General features: G+C 31.8%; 1 protein-coding gene across 3 annotated transcripts; it reads right to left on the reverse strand.

The window, feature by feature from the left end:
• Window positions 1–2,368: 2,368 nt before the first annotated feature.
• LOC115963797 lies at window positions 2,369–12,076 on the reverse strand. Of its 3 annotated transcripts, XM_031082963.1 has the most exons (10): window positions 11,808–12,076; window positions 8,717–8,873; window positions 5,351–5,696; window positions 4,931–4,964; window positions 4,588–4,815; window positions 4,009–4,098; window positions 3,496–3,561; window positions 3,319–3,410; window positions 3,177–3,224; window positions 2,369–2,672 (listed from the first exon to the last, which is right to left on the reverse strand). In XM_031082963.1, the coding sequence occupies exons 2-10, from the start codon at window positions 8,721–8,723 to the stop codon at window positions 2,555–2,557; spliced, it is 1,029 nt and encodes a 342-aa protein (XP_030938823.1). In that variant the 5' UTR covers window positions 8,724–8,873; window positions 11,808–12,076; the 3' UTR covers window positions 2,369–2,554. The 3 variants fall into 3 exon arrangements, with proteins under 3 accessions (XP_030938823.1, XP_030938824.1, XP_030938825.1); XM_031082964.1 differs by lacking the exons at window positions 8,717–8,873; window positions 11,808–12,076 and adding an exon at window positions 6,752–6,776; XM_031082965.1 differs by lacking the exons at window positions 8,717–8,873; window positions 11,808–12,076 and adding an exon at window positions 6,387–6,482.
• Window positions 12,077–12,522: the final 446 nt, after the last annotated feature.

Genomic DNA, 12,522 nt, shown 5'->3' on the forward strand with positions numbered 1-12,522 from the left:
AAAAATTTTACTTTACCGTGCATACTTACCACACCTAAACGATTACAACAGTACCAATGTAACACTTTGTACCTTATTTTATGGGTAATAATTTAGGAAAATAAATATGCATTTTCATAGTTTAGGGATAAGTGTAAAGAAGGTATCGTTTAAGAGGATGAAGTGTACATTCTCATAATTTAGGAGTAGGAGGATAAGTGTAAAATGGATTATAGTTTAGGGGTAAAGTATGTATTCTCATAGTTTAAGGGGCCAAGTGTAGAACGGGGGTATAGTGTAATTTTTCCAAAAAATTAAACTCTATTTCTAAGATAGTTTACTATACATAAAACTCTATTACTTAATTTTCAAGAAATTTAAAAATTATTTTTCAACTAAAATTTCATGATTAAAAGTTTCAAGTAATTTACTCCAGATGAAGAGAAACTATTTGGTATCAAATGATATCATGTCAGCGGTATCAAAATCTAATAAATGAGAGATATGTTAGCAAAAGATAACTAATTTTATAGGTATCATTTAATACAAAATATGTTTTCCTAGATGAAACTCTATTAAAGTTATTATTTGACTTGACTTTGCTCCAATATTCTTGTACACTAAACCTATCAAGATCATGACATGTAAATAAAAGTGGACATATGTCATAATCCTGATTAATCCAAAACTAATTTTTGTCCTTAGAGTTTCAAGTGATTAACTAATTATTAAGTTTTTTTTAGTGAAAATATATATATATATATATATATATATCAAAGTCTATTACTTGGGTTAATTTTTTTTATTATAGATTTATTTTTGTTCCCCTGAATTTTTTTTTTTTTTAGTTTTTTTTTTCTCCGCCACTATTAATACATAAAGAAACAGTAGACTGATGGAGCAAAAAAATGTTTTACTTTTTTCATAGATTATGATTTTGAACCCACTCTCTTATTGTTGCAACTATCAAATTATAAATAAAATAAAATAAAATAGATTTTGAAATCCTTTTACTGAACAAGACAATTTAACAAGGTTTTATAGGGTCATGGAATTAAGCTATGTTAGGTATAGCTGTAATCCCCCACAATTACATTTATATTTTTCATTTTAAAAATTGGTCAAAGCTTAAATTCTAAGAATTTAAGCCATCAAACAATATGCTTACGATTTTGCTTCTTGCACAGTTTTTCTTACTAAAACGATATGCATGCTTTAGTGTTTACCATATGGTCCATATTGTTTAATCACATCCACATATGTGTTCAAACTAGTAATCAAATTATAAAATAAATACATGACGTCCAAACCATGTCGTTGCTGATTTGATTATACAAGTCATGAACTCTTAGGCATTCGAACATGTAGGGACACGAGGATGAGGAGAATATCTACAGGTTTTCTATACTTGTAAGTTGAAGTTGTAACCATCCACGAATTCAAATGGACTCATTCCTTGGGCCTAGGAACAGAACTATCATACGCAAACTAAGAAGTGTTTAGATATGAATTATCCTAATTCCATCCTTATTGGTGGGCCATATCTATATATGCTCTCGTAAAAGAAGTAGTATCTAATGTTTTAGATGTATGTAACATCATATTATGAGTCAGGTCTCATAGGTGAGTGAGACTCACATGTTATGAGTGTGATGTTACATGTATTTGAAACATTAGATGTATTTGTTCATTCTTGAAACTGGTTTAATGAAGAGTGTGATAAAGTTAACTTCCCTTATTAGTAACAACACTAGGTAGGCTTATTGACTTAGCATTAACTAATCATAATTTTGTTCTTTGTGTATTCATTTTGGTGGTCATTTGTACTTTTTGTTGGCTCCATGTACATTTTGAGGGAGCAACCAAAATGGTTATCAAGATGTCACTGTTTCAAAGTCAACATTAAACACTCACAAGGTGGAGAATCTAAAATGTGGCAATGTGAGGGAAACGTTGATGTAGTGGGGAATCTGAAACCGCAAATGTGAAGCAATGGAGTATTTTTGAGCATGCCAAAAAAGCACATAAAGCATATTACAACATGCAACCCTTTTGTGAACAGTGACACCAACCATTCAATTTTGAGGCTTAAGTTACGTACCATTTCTCCTTTTTTCACACCATAAGGCCTAGAAATATCACTACCACAACAAATTTCGATATGATTTTTAGTGGTTCGAATTCTTTTGAGATGCAAATAGATTGTGTTTACTTTCAGACTTGCTGGTAGTGCCTGGCAACAAAGAATCCATGTTACAAGTGAATAAAAGGAGAGGTAGAGGAGAACATATTGGTTTCAATATATATAGACTACTGCCTCTTTTGACCATTTGTGTATCTTTCAAAACTTACTATAACTATATTGAAGAATCTTTTGACCATTTGTGTATCTTTCAAAACTTACTATAACTATATTGAAGAATTTTGTTATGAATTTGTTTCATACATGAATGAATAAATTCTCAAGTGTTATCTTTGGTATTTTTCTCTTTTTTGTTCTCCTTCATTGAATAAATTAAAAAATTCTATAGGTAATTTAAATCTGGTTTTGCTTCAGGTTGTCTTTCCGAGCAAGTTATCTCAAGCACTGATAGGACTGGGGGAACTTCGCTGATAGTACCAAGTGTTTCAGCTTCATAATCAGAACAAAGATGCCATAGCATGGGATATGCATTAGTGCCACCGATAAGTACCTTCAAATTATAAAAAAAAGGGGTTAGCCAATTTGCTCAAGTATGTACAATAATATATTGACAAAATAATTTTACTACTTAGATAAATTATCCAAGTACTAGTTAATTGTGGAGTTTGGACAAGTGCATGGATTGAAATAGGAAAGAAACATGTACTGTGGTAGAGAAGAAATTTTTCTGATAGAGAAATTTGGATTTGTAATTTGCAAATTGCAAATAATGATTGCATCATGTAATAGAGGAAAAAGGCATTATAAGTTTATAACTATAGATCAGGGCTACTAAAAGAATTTGGATCACAATGCTGAAGAGCCACCTGTTTGACCTAACATTTACAACTTCTGACAGATTGGCTTGAGACATGGAAAATTGTAAAGATTGTATGGATTCAAAAAGCAACAATTATGTGTGTACAAAATGTTTTATACAAACTTTCTGGTTAAAGGAAACATAAAGCAGAATTTCTTTCTGAACAATAGAAGGTGAATGATTTAGACTGCATACCATAGTGGAGCATACGGAGATGACAAGTCAAGAAAGGGATATGGCCACCTGTTTTTCAAAAAAAAAAAAAAAAAAGTTACCTAAAATATATTTAAAATATGATATTTTTTTTAATGATAAAGACTTCAGATAATGGTCTTACCAAAGTTTGACACAAGCATGTAGTATCCACTGAAAAATGACATAAACGACTGTCCATAGGCAGAAATATCCAATTCGAAACCAAGAAAACCTCTGAAAAAAAAAATCATAATAAGATGACTGTTCATGAAAAGAGCTGAACAAAGAGAAAAAATTTGAGATAATTACAACAACTTACCAAGCAATTCAAAGCCGTCTCACCAAGCAGGAAAACAGCATTGATTGAGTGCATATTTATAACCAGCTGCAGTAATGGGGGGAAAAAATCGTTTAATCAACATTTACACTGCATATTTTTTTGGTGAGAAGAAAAAGAGATAAATTTCCTTTCTGTAACTTAAAATGGATATTGGTCTTGTTTTAGGAAGACGCAATGCATGGAAAGAATAATCATCTGCCAGAGTTCTAAACAATTTAGCTTGCAAAGTGCAAGATCAGGTCAAGTAGTTTTTAGTTTTACTTAAATGTTTGATCTTTTGGCTTTTTGCAATAGCAAGCTCGTATTAGATTCTAGACTTTATCCAAGGAAAGTAAGTCATTCATATGTAATAAAAAGGAAAAAGAAAAAAGAAACATTCCACTTATGTCCTGCTTCTAGTCAGCTTTTCAAAATAACTTGAGAAAGGGTATTATTTGGATACAATCAAATAAAATTTTGCAAAGAATAATATTGAGGCTCTATGATACTTACAAAATTTAGGTTGTAATCTTTGATCAGAAGAAATGGAACAATTATAAACCAAAAGACACAATCTGTGAGCAAAACAGCACCTGCATTCATCTGTTAACAAGAAAAAGAAAATGTCATAACAAGTGCATGGAAGAAAACAAAGCTATTAAATTTTCTATTTTTTTAACATAAAAATCAAGAAAAATAGAGTGCAATATTTAGAAGCATTCAGCTCCTATCTGCTTGGTGCCTCCCTCATTCATTCAACAACCTATTCAATTTGCAACATAATCTAGGGTGGGAGCATAGTACAATTTCAATTGAGAAGTAAAATTAGTTAGTTGATGAAAAATCCCTGCTTGTTATTACTCATTCTGTAATTGAATTAGTGGTGAAAAGGTCGAGGATTACATTGGTAATATAATTATATTCATGCACAATAATAAAATTTTGCCTTAAGTCTAAAATTTAAAAGGATTTACCAAGTGCTAGCATATAATGAGAGGCAGCGAAACAGATTATAGGAAAAAGTTGCATGTCCATGCAATGCATAAGCACTATATATTTCCTACTTCAGCAACTCATTCTTGATCAAATTACCTGAAAAATTATTTGAAAGACATAACCCCAGAAGCCTGCAGGTTCACGTACATGACATTGTGTATTGGGGCCTGAGATTTTGGATGGGTTTGTCATTTTGGAACCTTGGCTATCTGAAGTAGATACACAAGAACCTAGCTCTGTATCCACCTCTATATTATCAACTCTGTCACCTCCAGCTTTCTTATGATATTGGTAACAGCCACGCATGGAGAGCAATGATCCAAGCTACACATTGAAATTGAAAACATAAGCAAAAAAAAAGCTAATGCAGATAAGAAAGAGAGAGACAGAGAGAGATGATTCATTATTAGAGAAGGTTCACTGAAGATGCAACACATACCCCAAAATAAATGGTGATTGATGTGAAAGTCCACCTGCCCACCAAAACAAAAAACGAATAGATAAATTATATGGTCTCTACATCAAATGATGAACCAAAAATGGCATCACACACAGTTAATTCTTGACCAACTTCACACTTAATATTTTTTAAATTCTAACTCTAGGTAAAGGAAAAAGTTTCTAAAATATTTGCATACACTTATTTTGGAAAATCTTTCAATTATACTCTTAGTCTTCTATTTTTTTTCATGTCATACAAGATAAATGTTGGGTGTACAGAAAGTTGTGACATTAGTTGAAAACAGGAAATTTTTTTTTGAAGGCAGGAAATTATATACAAACAAAATCCTGCAATTATCTTATTGTGCAAGTTTTTCCATACTATAAATAATCTCAAGAAGAAATTAAAATTGCTTACTGAGTGTAATAGTAAAATATGCTGCCTCCATCTGTTAAAGCAGTGGCAATGAGCAGTGCTAAAAGCACCAAGAAAGCAAGAACTCTGAAACTCAACAACCAAGCTGGGTGGATTCCTTTCAAACATGGCTTCCAAGTTTCATCATCATACAAACCTCCTTCACTTTCTTGCTGGGTTTCTGGGCTATGGCGTTTGCGGAAACCTTCATATTTCCATATTAGAGTGAATGCGAAAGTGATCGTAATTGAAACCCATATGGCACACAGCAAGACCCTCCAATTCATCCAGTAACTTGAGGTTGTTGTATCACCAGTCATGATTGGATGCCAAGAATCTTTTGAGGACCCTGTTAAAAAACTCATGGCTTTACTTTTCCTTCTCTAATTGTTCACTCACTATGATATGAAATGAAGGGGGACTCTTTGAGAAAACAATACTATTGACAAAATGAAGTAAAACAACATGAACGTACAATTGTCCCAAACAATAATCAGATTGCTAGTGAAACTGTTGGAAAATGAAATCCAGAAACACAGAAGGCAGCAGAGTATTTCTAGAGATTGCAGCTTCAGGAAAATATATCCCTATTGCACTATCTGAGTGCAAAAATTCTAAGAATAAAGTAAAAGAATAAATGGTTTGAGGAAAGTAAAGTACAATGCTCAAACCAACCCTCACACTTTCATGAATACCCAATTCCAGAAAAGCTAAATAGATTGTGTAATCACAAAAACCCAATAATGCAATGAGGACAAATTTCAAAGATGTTAATGCAAAGTCCCCATTGATCATGGGTTTCTCATATGAATCAACATCAAAACCACTGCTTAAGATTTTGTCCAGCACAGAGTTCAAAACATAATATGCATAACCCATTGCCCCACATTAATCTCTAGCACAAGGCATAGATTCCAAACTTTAGTTGGATTTTGCACATAAAGATAAGCCGACATTTGTTATTATGAACTAATACATGAAATGAAAAAGCAGTGGCAGAAGAAGTTGAATTCCAAGCAAAGGAAAGGCTTATACTTACAAGGGAAAGCAAGAAAATGTTTGTGGTGTGTGTGTGTGTAAGAAAAAGAGAGGAAGAGATGCTTTGCTTTAAATTACAAAACTAGCAAAAGAGAGAGAGAGAGAGAGAAAGATAGAGGGGTGGTAGGCTTTGAGCATAAGCTTCTTTCTTTTGAGTCTAAATTATCTAAAACAAGATCTTGTAAAACAGACCAGAGTTTTCTGTGGTCTCAATCTCCATATTTTCATGCAAATATAAAATTCACAAAGACATGCATGTTTTTGTCACCTTTTCTAGGATTACCAGTCTTTTATTTATATTTTATTTAGTTTTTTTAAAGTTGTTGGTATTGCAAAAAAAAACTTAAAAGAAAGAGAAAGACCAACCAGGCATAATATTAGTTTAGTACTTGTATTTTGTGTTGGACTGCTTGAAGTTGAAGATGCTTTTTTGAGGTTCAAATTACAAGAATAGCTTTTGGTTGTGTTCTGAGTTTTTCTAATAAAAGCAATAAAATAAACAGCAATGAAAAAAAAATGATGTGCAGGATTGGAAAGTGGGTCCCAAATTTGACCCAAAAATTATTTGGGGCCGTCGATCATGATTCATCAATCAAGTCTTTTTGGTTATAATTGGGACCCACAAATTTTGTGGGGACATTGCGTTGATTGGAGGCATTATGGGTCCTGATAGCTTTCAGTTAAAGCATGAACTTGTTGTTGCTTGGGGGAGTGAGAGAGCCGTGGGACCCATTTAAGTCACACACTCCATGGCCCATTGCTGTGGTCTTCGGCCTTTGGCCTTTGGGCCTTTTAGCCTTTTGGACCAAGGACGCTCTCCGATTGCCTCACACGTGTCTTTCATTCATTGGTTGGATTGGGGATTTATTATCTATAAACAAATTGGTCCCACTTAAGTAAATCATCATTGGGTTTTGGAAATTAGGGAGCAATTAGAGAGAATAAAACGTGAAAGCACAGGGTGCTTGCATGGTCTGATGGTCACGAGGTTCATGAATTTTCAATCACATCAACACCTCTAGGTGAGTTTTGTATGAAAAAATTAATATACGATAACCCTTTTTTAGGCCTTGACTCAATTTTGGGGCCCTTTTAAAGCTAAACAAAGAGATCACCGACTTCAATGGCTTTTCAAAACTTTCATTACTTCAATCATAAACCAACATAAGAAAAAGACAAAGATAGGATAAAAAGATTGTTGTAGAGCTAATTTCTTTTGGGTCTTTCGCATTAATTTTTGTATAGGAAATCAACGTGTTAAATATTCAATGGAGGCGAAGGTGTCAGCATGTCATATACTTTTGGGACCAATGTTTGACAAAAGTGTCAAATAGTCTCATTTTTTTGGTTAAGCGTGGAAGCCAAGCAAGTAGAATAATAGCCGAACTCCACAAGTTACTTAAGAGCATAGGAAACATTTGGAATTATATATATATATATTTTTTTCAATTGTTAACTGATGAAAAAAGAAAAATTAAAAAGGTTCGTAGGTGTGTTCATTATTCTGGTATTACGTATATCTTTACATTACGATATTACAATGACTCGAACCTACAATTTTCAAACTCACAAACGTGACAGGTTACAATAACTTTCTAATTTCTAGTTTCTAGTTCCTAGTCCTATCAACAGACCACCTTTCGGTGGTTTTTTTACAATGTCCATAACTGTATCCTAGAATAGGTATAGGCTTCGAGTTCCCTAAGTGTTGTCTCTGGCTCCATTTGTCCTATACACAGGGTATAAGACCTGGAGCCACTAGACTAACCGTCTAGGATTGGAATAATAAGTGCCTATTGAGTAATTGAGTCCATCAAGACTATGAAATGTCATAAAATTTGTGATGTTTTAGGTGAAAAATAAAATCTAAAAAGCAGGAGGCAGTTATACGTAAGTAATGTTCTTTATGGAGCCCATTATTAAAGTAGATACATGATGGGAAATTGCTGAACCTTTCCGACACAACATCATAGTCTTATTTTTGTATCATAAATGTGGTCAGATTTCTTCATCAATTGGAAATATATTATTCATGCGTGCCTCTGCACAATTATATTGTAATAATTTAAGCATAATACAATGTTATGATACCCCAACAGAAACTTATTGCATGGCTTTTAGCAGAGAATTATTGAACATGAAGAAAAACAAAAAGAAATCCTTAAAATACATTTTTCTTGATGCATGAACCAGCAAATAAAAATGACATGTTATGATTATCAAATTTGTGCATAATCATCAAGTGGAAGAAAAAAAAGACTTTGAGAAAAATCAAATATAGGCATTCATTTTTATATTTGAACTAGAAAGAGATGAAAGAATGAGACTTACCTTTCATTTTGAGTGGCTATTTTGTAAACGAAACACCGACTTAGCTCCTGAAACTGTTTGTTGAATAATTGAATAATAGTGCAGGAATTATCACAACTTAGCTTCTGTACTTATAGTAGAGAGAGGTTTGTGTTGTCAATATAGGAGTAGAAGCTACCTGGCAAATAATAAATGCAGAAGAAGCTTTCATAGGAAGAAAAGATAAAAAGATTGTTGTAAAACTAATTTCTTCCATTCATATTGACTTTAGGGATATAATTTTGGTCACAAGTCACAACATTTTCCTTCCAAAATTTGGCAAAAAATAAATGGAGAAGAAGCTTTCATAGGAAGAAAGGATAAAAGGAATGTAGTAAAGCTAATTTTTGTCACAACATTTACCTTATATAATTTATTGAAGTGGTTAATTGTGCATAAGTTGTGGACAATACTTTTATATAAACTTATCAATATATATTTTTTTCATTACTTAAATTGGAGTATAAAATAAGTTGTAACAAAAATGGTGTCTTTAGACTTTTAATTTGATGAATTTTACAAAGAAATCTAAAGTAATCAATGAAGAACAAGTTATCCGCATTTCATGCTTGAAATGGGTGTCCTATTCTCATTTCAATGTGGATATACATGACAAGCGTGGTCACCAAGCAAAGGAACGATAGAACAGACTCAGGTCCTCGAAACTCTTGGCCTCTTTCCTAAAAGGTAACACGCATAAGACACACAAAAACAAACAAACCGACCCGGAAAGATCCAAAATTTTGAAATAAGGGTTATTTATTACTTTTTTATTGTGATTGTTGAGGTTTTTGAGAAGGTTCGACCAATGTTTGGGATGAATATAACCCTCGTTCCCCCACACAGAATAATGGATATATACACAAATTTTGACAACATTTGCACGCTAGTCATTGTCAAAATTTGTTAGTTCTCATCTAAGTTTATTATGGACATAACTTTTTTATCTACTATTAACAATATGCTATATTATTTGGTGTCAAATTTTTTGGGTTAGTAAACTTTCTCACCCCACACACACACACACACACACACACACACATATATATATATATGAGTAAATGATTACAAGAAAGAATTAAATATTTAATTAAAACACTTAAACACAAGGTCTCATGAATCGATCGTATAAAACTTGAAAATTACCAGACCAAACTTTTAGGATTGGAATAATTAACTCCAATAGGTTTTTAATTCAATTGCATCTCGCAATATTAAGTATAGTTTCTTAGATACGATACATTAAATTCTTTAATTAAATTCAAATATAAGATTTGATGGCACATTTTTAGCCATTGAAACCTATTTAAAAATGAACCCATCAATGTATCGGAAAAAAAAAAATTGAACCCTCAAGACTAAGACACGGCATTAAAAAATTGGCGATTTTTAAAGAGACTATTTAAGAAGAAAGTAGGTGGAAAATACAAATTAAAAAGCAAGAGGCAGTAATTAATCTATATTTAATGGTATTTACTTTTTTTGGTGAAACTATGGTGTCTTTACTTTATAGCTCATAAAAGTAGACAGATTATGAAACATTTCTGAACATACACAACATCAAATTCTTAATTGGTATAGGTGGTTACTGGTTAGCATTTTATGTACTGTAAAATCATGAAAATTTTATGTTCCTCCATCAATTGGAAATGCTATACGTGGCCCTATAAAATTAGTATGTAACAGTTTAAGCATAATACAAAGTATACAACGGTGTATATATATATATATATACACACACACACGGCATATTTGGTTTATAGAGAAAATATTGAAAATAAAGAAAAACAAAAATCATTACAATTTTTTATTTTATTTTTTCTAAGACGAGAATAAATTTCCCATTACTTTAAAGATGCCTCTGTTTTATACGGAAAAAATATATTAAAAAATCCTCAATTAGTTATGTGTTACAAAGCATGACCAGCCAACCAATATGATATGATCTTTCTACCAACAAACCAAGTTTGTGTGACGAAAGTGTGGCACGTAATTGGGGGGGGAAAAAAAGACTGTTGCATGAAATCCTAGCTAAAATCTACTACTTACAATATAATTTTGTTTGGATGCATTTATTTTTATTTTAAATATATATATATATATATATAGTTTTTTTTAAGCAAAATGTATAGCTTATATTTTTAGGGTTGTGTAAATTGTGTTAACCGGCACCATGTGCCTGTTAAGGAATTAATTTATGTCAGATTTTTTGCTAGCTGGTTTGTCTACACGAGCCTATCATTAATAGAAATATAAATATAACCCTTTATTATAGCATCCTTCAATGCAACCTTTTTTAGTTTTTTAGGTTCTGATCATTAAAAAGTGGGGAGAAAAGATATAAATCAATAGGCACATGCTTCTCAGGCTTCCATTTTCCCTACTAATAATTCCTTGCCTTTTGATAATAGGATTATATTAGTTCAAAAAATATTATCAAAAAAAAAAGTTCGAAGAATATGATGTTCTAAAATCCAATGATTTCTTTATCTAAGAAGAAACCCCACCCGAATAGTTCTTAGAAGACTTATATATTAGTTGCTCCTTTACGTGGAAATATGCCAAGGTGTCCAAGGGAGTTTTCTGGTCCAAACTAGTCCAAAGTGAATGCAAATTAAAAACCTCCATTTTTGTTAGATTTTTAAGAATAAGTCTAGTACTACAAATTTTTCCACAACTTTGCCACATGGTCACTTGTGAGTGGTGAAAATAAAATAGTAAGGTCCATGTGGGTTCATGATTTCACCATTCATGAGTCGCCATGTAGCAAAGTTGTGGAAAAATTTATGACACTAGACTTACTCGATTTTTAATTCATTATTTTTTTTTAATAGTTTAAGATTCAAGGATAATTAATAATTTTACCATGATATCAAAGTAAGGAATACTGAATTTGACAAACCCTTTCTCTATATAATATATAAAACTTAAGTTTTTGGAACAAACCATACTTTATCAATTTTATTACTTAGACATCATCAAAGTGTAAGACAAAAAATAAAGAAATATCTCATATATATACATAGGCATTCATTTATATTTTCCCAAGAAAGAAACGAAGGAAGAGATATACCTTTCAAATTTAGTGGCTATGCCTATGTCTATGTGCAAGGAAAACCCCCAAGTTAGCTCCTGAAGATTGCAAGTTAAATAAGTGACTAATGGAGAGGAACCACATTTTAGCTCCTGAAGTTTGAGTTTATAAGCAAGGAGGGAGAGAGAGAGAGAGAGAGAGAGAGTTCTATAGCTATAACAAAGAGTTAGCAAAACATGCCGCAATTAGCTTCCACGTTTTAAAGCAGTGGAAGTAAGGAATACGCAAGAAAATGAGACTTTTATTTAGAAGCAAGGAAGAAATTCATATATAGGGGATAAAAAAAAAAAAAAAACTAAATTAAATGATGAATAAGCCTTTACTTAGCCTAGAATTATAACAATAAGTTCAATGACATATTTACATGCATAAACTATTTCATAACAAATCATGTAACCTGTTATGGCCGGTATTTTATAATTAAAATAATGTCAAAATTTAATTTATTATGACACATTCACATTAGAATATAAAGAAATAAAAAGAGCATGCTAAACTAATTGAGTTTAAAGATTGATAGTTGCCTATACGACATTGAAAAGACAGGCACAAAAATTGCTTGTCTATGTGTGAGTTGGATATAAATAATGCCTAATTAGGGCTGACACTAGACATTTTGGGGTCTAAGGCGAAAACTAAAATGAGGTTTTTTTATACTTATATATTAATTAAATTAATGTTTATTTAATATTTA

Source organism: Quercus lobata, chromosome 10, assembly GCF_001633185.2.
Source record: "Quercus lobata isolate SW786 chromosome 10, ValleyOak3.0 Primary Assembly, whole genome shotgun sequence".
In the NCBI taxonomy this organism is placed as follows: Eukaryota; Viridiplantae; Streptophyta; class Magnoliopsida; order Fagales; family Fagaceae; genus Quercus; species Quercus lobata.